This window comes from Perognathus longimembris, chromosome 24 (genome assembly GCF_023159225.1).
Source record: "Perognathus longimembris pacificus isolate PPM17 chromosome 24, ASM2315922v1, whole genome shotgun sequence".
In the NCBI taxonomy this organism is placed as follows: domain Eukaryota; kingdom Metazoa; phylum Chordata; class Mammalia; order Rodentia; family Heteromyidae; genus Perognathus; species Perognathus longimembris.
The window spans coordinates 9,577,349-9,597,404 of record NC_063184.1 but is presented as its reverse complement, the minus strand read 5'-3'; the positions used below and the strand labels follow the sequence as shown (position 1 = coordinate 9,597,404).

At 36.7% G+C, this 20,056-nt stretch overlaps 1 protein-coding gene across 1 annotated transcript in view; it reads right to left on the bottom strand.

Moving 5' to 3' along the window:
- Positions 1–20,056, bottom strand: part of LOC125341460 (bifunctional heparan sulfate N-deacetylase/N-sulfotransferase 4) — a 230,635-nt gene that overhangs the window by 78,078 nt on the left and 132,501 nt on the right. The window contains exons 4-5 of the mRNA XM_048333514.1: positions 15,060–15,245; positions 11,956–12,084 (exon numbers count right to left, since the gene is read on the bottom strand). Coding sequence (XP_048189471.1) covers positions 11,956–12,084; positions 15,060–15,245 — 315 coding nt within the window. The remainder of the gene's footprint in view (positions 1–11,955; positions 12,085–15,059; positions 15,246–20,056) is intronic.

Genomic DNA, 20,056 nt, shown 5'->3' with positions numbered 1-20,056 from the left:
CCTGCTGGCTTTGAACCATGATCCTCACATCTTAGCCTCCTGTCTGAATAGGTTTAAAGGCATGAGCCACTGGCGTCTGGCTTGGATATTATAACTTCTATTATTCAGTCATCCAAATGACTCTTAATTAGGTAACAATTCAGAGCACCTACAAAATTTCATTTCAGTAATTGACACATACTAGTATGTGAGTTACATTCATTCTATTTAATCCTCATGTGAGCAAAAATCCCACACCAGTTAATATTGACTCAGAAATATTAACAAAGTACTGATTCAGTGTTTCTAGCATACTTACTAATACAAAAATTACAAGACTTTAAAACAAATCAAACCAAAACCTTCAACCTATGGCAAAGGTACCTGATGAGTTTGGGAGACAACAAAATCAAACGAGAAATACAGTCTTGACTAGCCACACAAGGGCTGCATTCACTGACTTCATTTGTTTAGTGGAAGGAAAAATAATGATGGAAATTTTATCATTTAAAAATAGCCCTGAAAGCACAAGAACTGATAAACCAACAAGAACATTTTCAGAAGCAAAGCATGTAATGAACTAAACACATTTGTCTTTATCATCTGATTTATGTGTTAGGCAGGCAGAAACAATCAAGTACAATTCACCTTGGAAACAAACCTAGAACTCTTGAGCTTTGAACATGCATCAACTATCAGTCAAAAATAAAATGATACATATTTATGGTTTTTAAAATAAGATTTATTTTCAAATTATGACTAGGTTGTTCTGAACTCCAACATATTTTTACTTTGTGCTACCTTTCCTTGTCTTGTCTGAGTAAAGCAGTAAGAGAATCACCATCAGTCCTTTCATTTTGCACACAGACATTATGTAATTCCTTCCTCTGTTTTTGATAAGCAGGAAAACAAGACTTCTGAGTTTGAGTTTTTATGTTATTCAGCATTCTTCCTATCTTGTTTTCTAAAACAATAAATAGCTCACAATTTCTGATCTCTTCTCTCCTGCCTCTTCTCTTTCATTCCTCCCCCTCCCCCTCCTCCTCTTCCCCCCCTTGTTGTTCTTGTTTTTTAACTCAGGGCCTGGGTGCTCTCTCTGAGCTTCTAGGGCTCCTTGCTAGTACCATACCACTTGAGCTGCCACTCCACTTCTGGCTCTTTAGTAATCAACTGCAGACAAGAGTCTCACAGACTTTCTGACCAAGTCTGGCTCAGAACTGTGATCATCAGATCTCAGACTTCTAAGTAGCCATCTGCCCCCCCCCGCCCCACCTTTAGCTTCTTGCTTCTCTCACCTTGCCTCTTTCTTCCCTCTTGTTTTTCCATTCTCTTTCTATTTCTCCTGACACAGTGTTAAAAACTAAGGACATGAAGATAATCTGTTAGACATAGACAGTTATGATGGTCAATTGTCATTTGTTGATTTATTCATTCTGTTGAGCCAAAGCTGCATTCTTAGATATACATATAGAGTGAATGAGGCAAAAATATAATTAAGCACAAGATACCACTGTAAACCAGGCATGGTGGCTCATGCCTGGAATCCTAGCTACTCAGGAGGCTGAGATCTGAGGATTGTGGTTTGAAGCCACCTCAGGTAGGAAAGTCTGTGACACTTTCTAAACTCCACTAAACTACTCAGAAAAATTCAGAAATGGCACTGTGGCTCATGGTATCCAGACTCTGAGTTCAAGTCCCAGGACAGGTTAAAAAAAAGAGATACCTCTGTAAATTGTAGTATTCACATGGGTTTTTTCTGTTTATAAAGCAGTATCATTTGGCCAAAAACTATGAAACATCCTGAGCAAGGAAGGAAGAGAAAGTCAAGGTGAAATCTGGTAGGTAGATAAACACTGAGAGTAAGATGAGAATTATATATATATATATATATATATGATTTGTATTAGTATATATACTATATAGTATGTATATTGTGTATTAAATATATTCCATTAAGCACACAATAGGCACTAAATGCCAAATAGAACTACAAATAACAATTAGCATTTGATTCTACAGTTTTTTAAAATAAGTAATACTCCTATTCTGATTATGTCATATAAAAACTTTCTTGATCTTACTCTGAATTGCTGTGACAACTTTGTTTTATACTCCTGACCCAAATATTTAATGTCCCAAACTTTTCATAATAATTTTATCCTCTGTTACACTGAATGTCTACTTCTACTGGCTGAAAAACCTCTTATCAAAAAAATTACACTGTTCAACCTGAACTATGCTATGTGATTTATCTGATGAACCTCTGAATTTGCTCAGTTCAACTCAAATCTCAGCTTCTGTGGAGAGTATTTTCTTGTATTCTTTGACAAAATTAAACAGACATATGAACATACAATGAAATTCTAATACAATAAATTCATCAAAAAGAAGCCTTGGGGAAAATGAAATAAATGAAGAAATGAAATGATTGAGATACAAGCAGTCACAAAGGCAAGAGCTCTAAGTAATTGAAAGCACTCTAGAAATTGGCCATTCATAAAATATGTTTCTGATTATTTTTTAAATAATTGAACATTTTTTACTAGATAAATTTCAGAGACTAGAACTAACTGTAGTGGATGTATGCAGATTAGTCTATCTGTAGAAGTGAAAGTCTTTTAATTCATTATTTATATGTGTTCCAAGTAGCCATCAGTATGTAAATTATTGGAGAAAAATAGAAAAGAGAGTTGTATATAATTCATAATATAAAATTTTAGGTATTAACATGCTTTACATATATGAGACTATATGTATATATTATACACTATATATTATATTCATATATGTTATATGCTTTATGCCTGACATTCTACCATATGAGCCATGCCTCTAGCCCAACAGATTAATTGGGGATGAATTCTTCAAACCATTTCTCCTCAAGCTAGCTTTGAACCAGGATCTTTAAAGTGTTAGTTTTGCAAGGAATAGAATTATAGGTGTGAGCCACATGCCAAGGGTAAGATCTCATATTTTTACTCTGACTTATAGAAGTATCCAGGGGAAAATCAAGTAGAGATGAATAAAGATGAATAAAGTGGAGTAAGATAAATTGATACAAAACAATTACTATTGTTTCTATGAAAATTTTAAATGAATTTTAAGGAAAAGAAACAAGACATACTGAATCATGAAGGCACAGAAGAGATAATGAGATCAGAAGGTTTGAGCTATATGGAAAGATGAAATCAAAGAAGGTAGATTTCTCATTTTTCCTAATTTTCTCTCAAATTACCAGCAAAATACAATTAGGAAATTCAGCCTTTTTTTTTTTCCTTTTCTTGATTATCCTTAAGTAGTTGTGCAAAGGCAATTCAGCATTTCCATACAAAGGCTTCTCAAGTAGCTCTGATTTTGGGGATCACATTACACTTAATAATAAGCATATTACACAGAGACTGGGGAGACTGAGAGACTGGAGTGGTAAAGGGATTAAAGAGAAAGATTGCTTTATATATTGACTAATAATTACATAAACAAGAGGTTGTCTTTTTTTTGCTGTTGGAAATTTATTTATGATAAAGTACTATTCTCCAACTATTCACTTCATGCTTTGGGGAAACCAAATTATCTAGTTACACTACATGAAATAGACTTTCCTAGTAAAATATTACTGTTTTCGTTTATTTCTCTATCGAAAGAAAATTGAAAAAAATTACAATGTAATCTTATGGATTTGTTCATAGTCTGGAAATGTATAGGAATGCAAATTGTATTCCAGGAGGACTTGCAGCAATGATGGTATTAAAAAGATTCATGTCTACACAATAACAGCCGTCTTCCTCTAACTTGACAGGAAGACAGAGTTCAGGCTTAGGAAGTGAAAATATTCTATTCTTTTGTGATGCCTTACTTTGCATTCTGAATTACTCATCTGTAAGTAGGTTCTACTGTGGGAAATTAAACAAAGCTTGCACTACTGGGGAAAAAAAATGACAAACAAAGCAAAGATTTCCCCCATGTTCTCTGTTTCCATCTACTAACTCTGATCTGATTTTCAGGCTGGACAGAAAGAATAATACCATACACAGTAAAGCCATGGATCTTAGCTGATTCCAGATTTGACAAAATCCCTGCTGTGTGTGTGAATCACTGCAGAGCTGGTGATTCATGTCCTTTTGTAAAGGTTAGTCCTGCAAATCTTTAAGGAAGGTGAAAAAAAGATAAAGGGGAAAAAAAAGAGGTGACTGTAGGTCTTTTAGTGAGTGGAAATAGAATTTTCCACAATCTATATACTCCACAGGAGTGCATTCTTCTCACAGCTGGTGGCTCTTCTCCTGGGTTCTGAGCCCCAGAGCTCCCAATAACACTAATTGCTTCCAAGTCCCTGTCTGGGAAATAGAGAAATTTCACCCTAGTAGATAAGTTAGAAGTTAATTTCTATAAAAAATAAATACTGCTGGATCACTGGCAGGATATCTGATAGTGAGTTAGCAATATAAATATGTTGTTTTGTAAAGAAGGAAAATTTGACAGACTGTACAATAGCTTTCTTCTAGGTAAAATATGTGATGATTGTACTTTTCAATAAAGCATACTGTTTGTAGAAAATTAATGTCAGGATGGTGAAAGCATCCTTGAATATCTGATTATCCATAATCATTCATTCATTCTTTTGAATTCGGTACAGACTTGGAACATTGCATCCTGTTTTGTTGTACTGAACATAAAGTAGATTTCTGAAAATTACCTTGCATATTGACATCTATATTATTTCAACAAAATAATTCAAATGTCTATAGGTAATTTCATGTTGATGTTTTTCTGTGCCTTACTTCGGCAATTTCTCTTATCTATTGAAAGAGGCAGAACTCAGTGGAGAGAGAAAGTGGGACTGATTAAGTAGATGGGGGAGAAGTTGGGGAGCTAGCCCATGGCAGAACACACGTATCCCATGATGGCATTTATGTTTTCCTACTGCTTCTGGCCACTGCTCAAAATCTTCTGCTTCCAATAATGCCTTGACCAATAAAAAGAGCCTGGGAAAGTGCACAAAGCCATCAAACAAACACCACAAAGCCAAGGGGAGGAGAAATGGGAGGAGCTTTGTGCTGTGAAATCCTTCTCCACATGAAGAGTTTCTGCTACTTTCTTATCTGGCTTTCCTTTTACTTTCAAATAGACTTCCTTTGTCACTTGCTTACATATCACAGCCATCAAATACTGTCCATGGGCATGGAGAGTAACAGAGTGATGGAAGGAGGAGAGAAAGCTCATTTCCCAGTGAAGATCTATGGGAGCTTGGAGATGGCAGGTGGAGGTCTTTTTTCCAGTTCCATTAAACAAAACTGGCTTTCAGGCACATCACTTCTCAAATGTGCAAGTGATCAGTAGAGTTGGTATGGAGTGGGGAGAGTAGGCACTGTTTTGAGCTTTGGAAAACAGAACAAACAGCCTTAGATCACTACTTAAACTTTCTAGAATCCAAGGTTTTTAAAGTACCTCTATGTAGAAAACCTAGAAAATTCTTTTTCCATATATCTTTGTGCAGCACAAAATTAAAATAAGTGAGGAAAGAAAAATTAAATCCAATAGGAAATACCTATTGCAAACTTTACAGTGACAGATGACACTTTCTGATAAAATTGCAGACCTTTTTATTATTATTTTTTTAAACTATTGTCACAGTTGCTGCATATTTTATAGAGTGGTGTCTCAACTTGAATGATGATGGGCTATCTGGTCTAAAGCGGTTTTACCTCAGACATGATTAAATTATATTTCTTCCTGTCTGAACAAAGATTATATTGAAAACTCAGGAAGGATTTGGCACGAGGGAAATATGCATTTGTATTTGACAAGTGTGGAACAGTGCAGGAAAATATCAATATGAGATGAGTTCATGATGAGAATCTCAGAAAAATAACAGGAAATTCTGAATGTTAAGTGGACAGATGCCTACCTATTCTTTTGAAATGTCATTCAAATGGCCCTCAGATCACATAATTTCCAATTCTTACACTCAATTAAAAAAAGCAAGTTGGTATCTAAGTAAATCAAGAAACCACACTCTTTTAATTTGTAGTATAAGATTTCATCCCAGCAGAGTGACTGTGGTTCAGGCCAGTAATCCTAGCTACTCAGGAGGCTGTGATCTGAGATTAGTGGTTCAAAGCCATCCCAGGTAAGAAAGTCTGTGAGATAGTTATTTTTTAATTAACCAACAGAAGAAGGCAGAAGTGACTCACTTGGTAGAACAACAGCCTCAATAAAAAAACAAAACAAAACAAAACAGAAAAAACCAACTAAGGGACAACACCCAGGTTTTAAGTTCAAGCCCCAATATTAGCACACAATGAAAAAAAAAAATCCAGTCTACCATTTTGGTAAGACGGCAGTCTTACTTAATTTAATTTAATTCACATTCCCTGTTTTAGGGCAAATTAGAAAATAATGACATATTTGGAAACATATCAAAATAATATATATATGAATGCCATCCATAGTAAAATATTACATACAAAAAAATCCCCAACAGTTAAAAATATCTAGGGAAATAGCCTGGACTTTTATGCAGACAAAGATTTATAATCAAAGAAACTTCTGCTTTAGTTAGAGGATTGTTTCCCCCTGTATATCAGAGTTGTTCAAGGCATAGACCAGAACAAAAAAAATATAGAGAGAACTTTTCAAGGTTATTTAATGCAGTCTCCTTTAAACTGAAGAATTCCCAAGGAAATAAGAAAGAACTACATAGTTGCTGGTTCTGTTTTAAAGTCCTCTAGGGGGAGAGGCTGGTACATTCCTTCATATACCTTTGCCAGCTTTTATTAACCTCATAGGATGCAAACATACAAATGAATTCAGAAACCACCAATCAAAAGTCAAACTGCTTCTGTTAAATCTGGAGATAATATTTTGTCAAGCATATTAGTCATGGAAGACATTAGTTGTTTATTTCTTCACCACTTTTTTTTGATATCTACTCCTGGATATCATCCCTACCCTTGTATTATCTTTTCATTCAGATAGAGATGGATAGACAGACAAACAGATTGAAAAAAGAATTTAATTTTTCATCTACACTTAAAATCATAAAGATTCAAACTCATAATGTTAGTTTGTAATACCTAAAAATAAATCTACATAATTAACTAATGGCTCTGGTTTGAGCTCAGGTCTTCACCATTCTCACCTGGCTCTTTTGCTCAAGGCTAGTGTTCTACTACTTGAGTCAGACCTTCACTTTTGGCTTTTGGCAGGTTAATTGGGGATAAAAAAAATCCCACAGTCTTTTCTGCCTAGGATGGCTTTAAACTCTGATCCTCAGACCTCAGCTTTCTGAGTAGACACCAGATATTCAGGCTAGTGTGAGCTAATGGTATCAGGGACATTTATTTTACATTTTTGAGTGAAAGAGATACATGCTACATTACTAATTGTAAAAGAGGACAGACATCACAGATTCACAGTATCAGATGAGATATTTATAAAACTGGTTAGGGTCTGTGTGTAGTGACTTATTCCTGTAATCCTATTTTGTTGGAGATAGAAATGGAGAGAATCATGGTTTAAGGAGAGTTCAGGCAAAAAAAAATCTATGGCGAACTTTCATCTCAACAAATAAGCTGGGTGTGATAGCAAGTGTCGAATGTCAGTTATTTGTGAGGTTAGCTCTATGAGTATTGGAGTCCAAGGATGGTCCCAGACAGAAACAAGAGACTCTATATGAAATATCGGAATCCAAAAATGACTGAGAGGGTTGTTCAAGTGGCATAGCCTTTGCCTCCCAAGATTGAGGCTGTGAGTTGAAACTGAAATACCACCAAACACATCTGCGGCATTTCTGTTTGGACAACTCTAATGACATAGATTCTATTGTGTTCTGATCTTCTGCCTTCCTTTATGTTCCCCACACACACTCTATTGAGCACACCATGAATTCAGAAGGCTAAATCAAGTACAGTGTGCAACTGAACACGAGAAAAATTCTGATTTTCTCCCTTCACTTCTGCTTGAAATTCAAAACAAGTCAGTCTTTTAACTGAGTTTTATACGATTAAGTATGGTTTTGTTAGTTCACAAATACTAGAATTTTAGAAAACAAATAATTTTCCATCTTATTCAAATGATCATATTACAGCCTCAGCCTGATGGATAAATGAACAGTTCTGGATTCAAAATACTTAAAAATATTAGAGGTATAAATCCATACCTTTAATGACAAAGAGTTGGCAGAAATCCGAGCAGTAAACATCAAGGGCAATCAAATGGGGTCAAAAGTTCAGAGGAAGCAATAGTCTGAGCTCTGATGATTATTGAATTCCCCTTCAGAAGGGCCAGATCAGATAGTGGGTCAAGAATGAAAATGATACAATGAAGTGACCCTTGCCCCTGCTCAGATTAAATTCTCAATGAGAGAAAGGTGTAAAATAGGAGGTCTTCACCCCTATTCTCATAAATATTCACACGTCAATTTTCAAAAGTTAGTTTCATAATTTCTTGAAATTTTCAAAAATACATACAAAAAGCCAGGCACCGGTGGTGGTTCATACTGTAATAGTTACTCAGGAGGCTGAGATCTGAGGATTGCAGATCAGACAGCTTGAGCTGGAGTGTCCATGAGACTTATTTCCAATTAACCCCTGAAAGCCAGAAGTGGAGCTGTGGCTCAAGTGGTAGAGGCTACCCTTGAGCACCACAGCTCAGGGACAGTGCCCAGGCCCACAGTTTCAAACCTAGGACTCACACACACACACAAATGCATAATCTTTCAGTAACTCCAAATATTGGCATATTGTTGAATTTAAGTCCAAAAGAAATGGCTCAGGGGCATACTTGACTATACAGCAGGGGCATACCTGACTATACAGTCCTCTCAGAGCATCACCATGTGCCATGTCTGTGAAGACAAGTTTCTGACTAGAGATGACAATGCACTCAATGGTCTTTCAAAAGTTTAATGTCATTCCAACACACCAATCCAGAAATAGAACCATGAAACCATGCAATGGAAGGAGTAAGTTTTATAATCATACACCAACAAAAGGTGCCCATTTCAGTTTCTTTACTCCTTGTAATCCAATCTCTAAATTCTCTTAAATTCCATACAATCTAGGTCTTAATTTTTTACAGGTTTAAAATATTATATTCACCTTTATCTAGCAAACATTTCTCTCAAATGTAGTTTATGCTTTACCATGGACTATATATATTTTTATTTAAAGTGTGCATCTTTTGCTCTGAACATGAAAATTTCTTATATTAAGCAAGATGGCATCATATAAATTCCATCCTGTCATATTTTCCACATGCAGTGGATGTAAATGAGAATGTATCTCTCAAGACCTTAGCATTGGATCATTATAGCAGAAAAATCTGAACATTGAACAATCTTCAGGTTATCTAATCTCACTACCAGGCTGTTAAATATATACTCATTACCTGAAATAAAATCCACATTTTGAAAGATGAAAAGAAAAAGGGAAAAGTTCCCTAATTTTTACCCCTACTACAATTAGTAAGGACTTTAAAAATGAATCTTACATCACCTTAGTCAATACAGGGTTACATATTTTAATATGGCTTTGCTCTGTGATCATGTTTAGAGACAGATGTAAGCATGCTCACTGATATCTCAAGCTGAAAGCAAACTCAATTTAAGGTAAAAATATGTACTACTAATTAGATTATTAATGTTGCTCACTGAGCAGAGAACTGCATGTTAATATGTACTTACTAAAATTTGCAAATGGAAACTAACTTTGAGATATTACATTACATTTAATGATTATATTCTATACATGCTTGGCAAATCTATGGTTTCTTTGATTACGCATCATTAGGCAAATAGACTATTTGGTGATGTATTCTAATTTCTCTAGTTTTGTGAAAGGGATGTGAAGAAATTCTAAGAGGGAAGTTCACAGCACTAAATATCTACATTAAGAAAAGAGAAAACTATCAAATAAACAACCTAGGTTTACATCTGGAGTACCTAGACAGCAAAAGAAGGTAAACAATAAAATTGAAGCCTAAATAGAGACTAGAAACATAATTTTAAAAAGATAGGTGAACTAGGAGTTGGATTCTGAAAAACTAAATAGAGCATCCTTTGGCTAGAGAAAAGTTTCAAATAAAATCAGAAATGGAGGAAAACCCACTACAATAGAAATGAAATATAAGAGATTACTATGAACAATTAGAAAATTTGGAAGAAATGCATCAATTCCTAGAAGCATAAAAGCTCATAAGAAAGAGTTGAAAAGAAACAGAAAATATGGAGACCAATAATGAGAAAGGAGACGGAATTAGTTATTAAAAGTTTCTTTATCTTAGCATCATGGTTCGAAGCCAGCTGGGCAGATAAGTCCCCATAAGACTCATATCCAATTAACCACTCAAAAACCAGAAGTAGCTCAAGTGGTAGAGAGCTAGCCTTGAGCACAAAGAGTCTTGGGGACAGCACCCAGGCCATGAGTTCAAGCCCCGCAATTAGCAAACATGTTTCTTTAAAAAAGGAATCCAAGAACTTGAATTCACTGGTGTCTACTACTCAATTTATAAAAGTTACCACTGAACCTTTTCAAATTCCTCCACAAAACTGAAAAGGTACATTTTAGGTGGCCAACATTAAGATTAATACTTACATCAGAGAAGGATATAAAAAAGAAAAATATTCGGCTGGGAATGTGGCTGAGTGGTAGATTGCTTGCCTAAAATTCATGAAGCCCTGAGTTACATTCCTCAATACCAAATAAACAGAAAAAGTCAGAAGTGGCACTGTGGTAGAGCTCTAGCCTTGAGCAAAAGAAGCTCAAGGACAGTGCCCAGGCTCTGAGTTCAAGCCATAGGACTGACAAAACAACAACAACAACAAAAACCCTCAAACCACACACAATACAACTAAAATAAAACTGTCTCACCTGTCTCACCTATGAATATGTATGTGAAAATCCTCCACAGAGTAAAATACTGCCCATCCAAATTCAATGGTGCATAAACAGATTCTTTACCTCAGTTAGAATTTATCCAAGGATCCATGTTTGGCTCAATGCAGGCAAATCATGTGATGTACTGCACATTCATGAATGAAGGATAGGCATCATGTGATCAAGTCAAAAGATAGAGAAAAGGCATTTCACCAAACCTTCTACTGTCCTTTCATGATGAAAAAAATTTTTTTCCAGGCACCGTGGGCTCATGCCTATACTCCTAGCTATGTAAGTAGCTGAGATTTGAGGATCATGGTTTGAATTCAGCCTGGACAGGGAACTCTGTGTTACTTTTATCTCCAATAAACTACTGAAAAAATGCTGGAAGTGGTGCGATGTCTCAAGCAGTAGATTGCTAGCTTTCTAGCCTTAAAAGAAAAAGCTCAAGGCCAACATCCAGGCTCTGATTTCAAGCCCCAGGGTGAGCACACACACACACGCACACACACACCTCAATTCCCAAAATATTATTTAAAGTAATGTGCATCAATACAATGAATACAAGGAAGGTAAAATATGATAAACCTAGCCATGACTAACATCAAACTAGAAATGCTAATAATAAAGGCTTCTCCTTTAAGACATCTTTGTAAAGAACAGGATTAAAATGACCATGCTGACCAGTGCTATTCCAAATTGAAATAAGTGTAGCCAGAGCAATTAGGCAGTACAGAAAAGTAAAAAGCATTTAAACCCCAAAGACTTATGTCTCCTTTCACAAATAACATGATTTCATATATGGAAAACTGTGTATGCTGCAAATATGTAAAATGTTAATTGATCCATCATACATTAATAAATCAAGGAAAAGGAAGAATGACCTTTAAAAACTTTACTGCTAGAAATAGTCTTCTCACTGAGTAAAAACCACAACAATGTAGTCAGAACTATTAAAAATTAAGATCCCAAGAAGTCAAATTCTATCAGGAAAGGGGCTTGATGTGTGGATTTAAATCTAGAACCAGTAAAGATAAATGTGCAAAAAAAAAAAAGAAAATGAAGCATACTTGAAAACTTTGATGATATCGTGCAGAGTACCTACTGGGTTTAGAAGGATTGTGAGGAAGAGCTCCCCTCCTTTGATACTTTTATCCAATTCTTGTGGTCCTCCTGGATATTCCTTGTAGAAAATTGTATGGGTAAATAGTCCACAGGTCTGTCGAGGAAGAACCTGAGAAAAAGTAGGTAAAATAAAACAGCACATTGTCATGGTTGAATTAAGAATTTTATACTATACCAGAACTTCTGAATATGAAAATTACAGCTCCTGTTGGAGTTACTTGGTTGTTAAAGCCACAACATTGGGTGTAATCAAGAGTGGATGCCAGCATAATTTTGTGGATATTTATGGAATTATCAAACCAAAATATAGGCTAGATAGGTCAAATGGATTTGACAAAGACAAAACAAATAGAGAAACAAAAAAGTCATTTGAGGGCTAGGGACTCATGATCATAACTCTAGCTACTCAGGAAGCTGAAGTCCAGAGAATCACATTTCAAACCAGATAGAGCAAATTTCATGAGCCTCAATTCTAGAAAGACCACAGCTCCTATACTCCCCCCACCATCATCAAATTTTACTGAAAGGTTTTTGGTTTGTTTTTGTTTGTTTCACTTGTAGCCTAGGCTGGCCTGGAACTCACAATATGTTTTAGACATATGATCCTAATATCTCAGCTTCCCAAAAGCTGGGGTGAGAGGGGTATGCTGTAAATCAGAGCTTATTCAGTTTTTGGAATAAAACATACCTCCTGGTTTATATTAAGGGACTGGTTAAAAAAGAAAGAAAAGCGGTGTTTCAGTTCATTTAACTGAAAAACAACCTCCAAGGTTAGATTTTTCTCTTGGCATTAGACTATTCTTCTCATTATTTCAAGTATCTAGTCTTACATTGTAAGGTTCAAACCAGTGAATTTCATCATCTACCCCACTTGTTTGATTTTTCCTATGTGTGAACTGATTTTTCAATTGGTAGTAATCTAATATCATGTTTATTTCTGCTATATTCTGGTGAGTTCTGCTGTACATCTCGAGGTTCAACAAAAAGAAACAAATAGATAATTTCATTCTAAAACTTTAGTTTGAATAACAAACCACTTATAAATCAATAAAAATGCATCCAATTGCACAGAGAAAAGACAATTCCATTTGTTTTTCACTTAATTTTCTTTTATATTAAACTCAAGGTAAATGAATGCATGCAATATTGGTTAAAAGGAACGTTTTCACTTCATAACTTGCTTAATGGTTATGAAACCTAATAAAGTAAAATATCAGGTACTTTACTCTGACTTTATATTATCTGAGTAGTTCTTTTTATATCTCTTATATTTTCATGGGCCCCAATGCTACTATGTGCATTATCAATGGTTTAATTTAAAACTGAGTCCTTTTAGTGCTCTGGTATCAATTTGCCATAAGATAATTAAAGTTTTGTGACAAATGGTTAGGTATATGTGCTTTTTCTTTGTTCTGAATAGTGATTAGATGAATAGATTCCAACAGAAAGACAGACAAGAGACAGGTAGACAGACCAACAGACAGACAAAGGAAATTTCAATAGCAGTAATGGCTTAAGATTCCCCAATGTAACTATTTAGTAGAAGGAGAACAGTTTGCAAACAGTGATTTCAATACGCAATGAGGACAGCAGGTAATCCAGTGGAAGTGAGGATTTATAATTTTAAAACATACCAGAGTTGATAAAAGTAAGTGATATTATTCTTTTATTTCAGAGAGAATAAGTTAAATTCCCACTAATATTTATTTTTTATCACATTTGATGGCAGTTATATCATCCTTATTTATATATTTTTATTATCTTTAAGTACTTGTTCCAAAGATTTCAACTGACCATTTCAGTTTATGAACACAGTATATCTTGATCAGTGTCATCCCTTCCATCGTTTTCCTCCATCTCTCCTAAACTCATTACCACTCAACTTACCTGGCTCCATTTACTATTTACACACACACACACACACACACACACACACACACAGATAGATACATTGTATATACATATGTATGCACATATATGTATGTATACAATGTATATATAGGTATATATTGGTAAATATATATCTGTATATATACATATATGTTATAACTACATATCATCACCTTTCCTCTCTATTCATCAACCCCTCTCCCCTCCATCCCAATAACCCATGTCTAGCTTTCTGGTATTTATTTTGTTAAACTGTATACTACATGTTCAAAGGAGATACACCACACTTTAGTCAATATGTTTGTGTACATGTGCATATGATTCTGTATGTTTTCATATATGATTTTGTTTTCTGGAGTGGATTTTTTTGGCTGTTTTTTTCATTGTTTTATTTGTCCCAGTACTGTGGATTAAGCTCAGGGCCTTGTCTTTGAGCTTTTCCATTCAAGGTTGGCACTCTTGTGTTTGTATATATTTCTACTATAGATCTAACTTCCAAATAGGAGAAAGACTAGGTGACTTCCATCTCTTTGAGTATGACTTCACTAAACATAATTTTTCCAAGTTTATCTATTTCCCTGTGTAATATATAACTCTTAAATCAGATTGTTATTTTTTCCATTTAATACACCTCAAAAGAAATTAGAAAAATAAATGACACCCCTTTGGAAATAGATAGGACAAAGGAAAGAAAAGAATATCATCCTAGGACACTCGGTGTAGCTGCAAGTCAAAGTAAGCAGGTGAGCAAGTGTGGCTGTGACATGCCATTTGTTCTGTTCTGGCTGTCGACAGAGGAGTGAATTGAAAGGTATATTTTTGATCCATGATACCACACTGTGCCGTAAACTCTCTGTAAAACCACTCAAACAAATGGTCCTGGGGAATTTCTTAGGAGAATTAGAGGATCCCTAAACCAAACTGCAATTCTGCAATGTCAGTGGATAAACTAGACCAGGACTCCTTCCCACAATTCCTAGTCTGCTATAGACACCTAGACCCCAGTCCACAGCTTAGGAAGTGAGACCACAGCCAGAGAGAATGTTCATGTGTGGTCAGTCTCCACGAGGCTGCCCTTGCGATTTCTGATATGCATGTAAAAGAAGTTGGATACTCCAGGCTTGGAGCTAAGGTCAAGTGGTCTTTACAGGTAGATATCAACACCCTTGACCACCCACCACGGCAGGTGCTCACCATGATATGATTGTGAATGAAGCCCTTTCTGTACCGTGCAGGCTTCAGATGTGGATATTCTTCAGTGCTTGTGACCTGAATCCCCCAGACCTTCTTCCAAGCTGCATACAGCTGAATATGAACAGGGTACACCCCCGAGTGGTGAGGGGCCACCGCGTAGCCCATGTCGACCGGTATTCTATGTTCCTAAAATAAGACAGAAGAACATCATCATGGCGTAGGGTCCATTGATTCCATTCAAATGGTTCCCCCACACACCTATTTCATATTCATTAAATTCTAGAGCTCTGATGGTAAAATAGAAATATTGGACATGTGGTATGTGGGTGAGATTAATGTTGAATTTTGAGTACAGAAAAGATTGGGGGAGGATAGAAAATGGTTTTTTTGTTTTTTTTTTGCTTTTCCTTAGACTGATATAGAAAAAAATTAATTTAAAAAAGTATATAATTGAAGCAAGTTCTCAAAGTGGAGGTTAGCATAATGTTTGTGTGTGTGTGTGTGTTGCATTGTTGTGTTTTTTTTGTTGTTGTTGATGAAAGCCAGAGAGATAAGTATGAGACAAAAAGAGATGAATTGTTTGTATTCATTTATTTTTGCTGTTTGCAAAATCGGAGGGATAAGGTCTGCTCTATATTTTCGTGTGTGTGTGTGTGTATGTTTGTGTGTGTGTGCTTACACTAGTACTGGGCTTGAACTCAGAATCTGAATACTGTCCCTTAGCCTTTTTCAGATGTAGGTTGGCACTCTAACAGTTCTGCACCTTGCTTGATAATTGGACATAAGTATTTCGTGGAATTTCTGCCAAGGCTGGCTTTAAACTGTGATCCTCAGAGCTCAGCTGCCTGATCAGCTAGGATTATAGGCCTGAGCCAACCCGTGCCCTAGTTGTTGTACATTTTATGAAGGATCTAGAGATATGTTATGAGAACTCCAAGTGAGAATATGAATCCTTGGTGTTAGGGAGCTATTTCAATGTGCACATTAAGTGAAGATGGTTACAAAACTACATTTAATGCCATTCTAGATACAGTGATGTTTCAGATACAGAAGATAAGAGGAATGTAAGGTTAAGATTCTACTTTTGGTTTTAAACTTAAGAAACCCAGTTGATTTTTTAGAACATATGTATTTTACTATGAGATATTTACCTTGGGTAAATAGTCAACTCGGAGGGAAAGCAGGTATAGATTTTAGGAAAAAGCAGAAACATCATCAGGGAATTGTATTATACTGCTGAGTACCTGAAATAGATCTTCAGTCTTCTAATTTTGACTTCTTTATAGCTTTCCCTTTAAATGCTTATCTACTTTATAAAGACTCCTTATAGGATTGAATCTCATCAATTGGGGTTATAAATGACTATGTACAGTCATATGAAATCTGATTGAATCAATAAACAGAACACAGAAGTGTTGACTTGACAAACACCATTTATATTTTCTATTACATGCAATGCAGCATAGGGTAAGAATTTAGCCTGGTGTAATAAGTAAGCCTCAAATGGATCACACAGTTACAATATCTAAATCATAAGCCACCCTCTGCTCAGAAGATGGGTGCTAAATATTTCACAAGTCTTCATGGAATGACCCTCATTGCAGAGACAAATTTACTTCTTTTTCACCAAAACTATGTGTTTTCTAACATCTAATATAATAAATGGCTCTGTAGAAAGACTGAATTATGAAATCAGTGCTGTGAAATAAGCTGGGTTCATTTGCTAGGCACTAGGGAAGACTGGTTTCTTAGTATATACAGAAGAGGAACATTATTTTCCAAGAACTCTTTTACCCTCCATGGTTCCTGGGATTGAACCCAGGTGCTCATGCATGCTAGGCAAGTGATATACCACTGAGCTAGATTCCCCACTGACCAGTGAATGATCTCAAAGTGCTCTGAGGTGGAGCAACCATCCAGTAAACAAGATGTGGGGAGCCTGTGGCTGCCATGCCAATGAGCTAGAGGTAAAGATTTTCATAGGAGACCATCTTGCCAATGAGAAAACACTAGCGTCAGGGTTTCCCTATCTGCTGCCAAGTAAATATAATTCACACCTTTGTTGACTTAGAAGGGTCATTGGCATTCACAGAGAGCTGGGAAATAAAAAGACTGTTACTCCATTGTTACTCTCTCAAATAACTCCTACAGAGGGTCCCTGGCTTTGAAGAATAAAAAAAAACCATGCATATGAATCCTAATTGTCTCTTATAAGCTTTGTTTTAATCCTTTTGTGTCACTGCATCAGCTTTTAGTCCAAATTTGAGAGGTCTAAAGTACTAATAAGAACCCTAGCATCCTAGGAACAGAGATGAAAAAAGAAAATTCAGCCCAGACAATTGAAATATTAAACAACTCTATTCCTTCCAAAAAATTCACTTTTGACAGGTAATAAAATGAATTGCAGAACTTTTCATGAAAAAAAAAAGAAACAGAAGGTAAAAAGCAATTGATTCTGTGAGTAGGACGGAAGGGTCAGTAAAAAGATTTTATTATCCCTATTGATTTCTGGGGGCTCAATGTTATACCATTCATAAGGTCATCTCACCATACTGGCACCAGGAGCTCAATCAAAATAGTAAATCACAGTAGATAATTATGAGTTTATACTTTTTCAATCTAGGCAGTAGTCCAAAGTGAAAAATAATAATTCCCTAGTAGCTCCTTTCCTGTTACCAAGGGGCTTACTGAACTAGAAATCCACATTCTTTACTGTCCAGCCCCTAAAACCCACTTCACAGAGGCTTGATCACCTCAAAATTGAACAAAGCATCATATTTACACAAGATTACAAAATCTACAGAAGAAGATTTTTCAATGTCAATAGTGTAGGTAGACAATAACATAGACATAACAATGGCAAGACAAGCAAATAAATTCAAAAACAACTTTGACATATTTCTTAGAAAAATACCTCATGGAATCTAGGAATTCTGAAGTATTACAATATGGCATGCCAGCACAAACTTTTGTGAGGATGTTGACTCAATCTTATTTTCCCAATTACAATAAATTCCTCATTGGTTTCAGAATGAACTGTTACAGTAAATTGCATACTACATACAGAAAAGGTCACTAGTTTTCAAACCCTAGCACACAATAAAATGCATTTAGCACTAATAGCAACTTAAATAATGCCATTTGAAATCATTACTACTCCTCAATGAGATTTATTTGCTTTCTACTTGATATTTATTAGGTGATTTTATTTTCATTTATGTGATTGTCTTAAGAGTCATGATAGGAGCCCTGGGTATTATCTTAAAATATGGAAACTCAGGTGAAGAGAAATTATATAACTTATTCATGCTAATAAGTTAAAACCAGAATTATACCCTAGCTTTCTTAAATTCATAGCACTTGATTTTGATTTTCCACTAAATTACTTCTACTGTGAACAATACATATTTCTGAACTACAGCTCCCCACCCCATCTCTGTTTTTTTACCTCTTGGTCTCTGTCTCTATCTCTCTTTCTCATTGATTAGAGAAGCTATGAAGGAAAGTCTACCTCTCTGAGTCTCCCAAGCAATTCATAATTTTAATCCTAATTTCAGACAAGTAGAAATACAGGGAAGATTTCTGGAGGACAGTAAGAAGATGGAGACTGGGCTGGGAATATGGCCCAGTGGTAAAGTGCTTGCCTCGTATACATGAAGCCCTTGGGCTCAATTCCTCAGCACCACATATATAGAAAAAGCTGGAAGTGGTGCTGTGGCTCAAGAGGTAGAGTGCTAGCCTTGAGCAAAAGGAAGCCAGGGACAGTGCTCAGGCCCTGAGTCCACGCCCCAGGACTGGCAACAAAAACAAAAAACAAACAAGAAGATGGAGACTAAAATCTGGCACCTGGCTCCTCACACTAGCATGTAAGACATTAAAAAAAAAAAAAAAAAGCAATAGATTTTATGCCAGGCACTGGTAGCTCATGCCCTAGCTACTCGGAGCCTGAGATCTGAGGATCGTGGGTCAAAGCCAGCACAGGCAGGGAAGTCCATGAAACACTTATCTCCAATTAACTACCAATAAAAAAATTTAGGACTTCCGGGAAGACGGCGGAGGAGCAGCAGAGCCCTAGCTGAGCTCCCACCAACATTGCAGTTTTCCCATCCCACAGAAACTTTTACCCCTAGAAAGACAGCAAAAGTAAGTTATAATAGTACAGGGATTCTGGCCAAGAAGGAAAAATTGACTTTGCTGGTCTGAAAACACAGATTTGAGCTCCGGGCGGCATCCCGCCGCCACACCAGTGCCGTTGCCAGCACAGCACCCTGCACTCCCTGCAGCTAAAGCACTCAACAGAGACTGGGGAGAAATCCTCCAGATGGCAGAGTACAGATAGATTGCAGGTGAGCACGGATGGGCCGAAATCACAGAGAAAGCTTGAGTACCCCCACAAAAGACTGTCTCACTCATGCCCAAAGAGCAGTTCCTTCCCCCACCGCCAGAGCAAAGCACCATCTTTGATACTGGCATAGGATCAGACCAGACTGGAGCTAAAGCCCGTCTGGGGAAAGCGAGGAAAAAGCGGCCATCTTTGAGAAGAGCAAGAGAGACTGACCAGTGAAAGCCAGCTCCACCCAAGAGTACAACCCCTGCCCAGGTGCAGAGGGATGGGGGAGCTTGTCCTGGGCCTTGGCTCAGCAAGAGGTGGCTTGCCTGAACCATGGGAATTCCTCAATTAAAAGCAAAAGCGGCGAGCAGCTACCTTACAGGCGACACAGAACAGCCACACGGGAGAACAAGCAGTTCCCGAGAAAGAGAATGGTCCCGTTTAGAAGCCCAATTCCCAGCCGGAAATGGAGCTGAATACCATACCCTGCTCTACCCAGAAGGCCGCCCCACCCAGGAGGGAGGAACAACCCCCAGGCGAACAACTCTCAGCTGGGTAAAGCAGACCAGACGTGCCTTGTCCTGCTGAGTCCACAGGCTATTCAAAGCCAGGCATTAAAGGCAGCAGCCCTAGAGTAGACAGGAGGAGCCATGGTTCCCAAGACTGT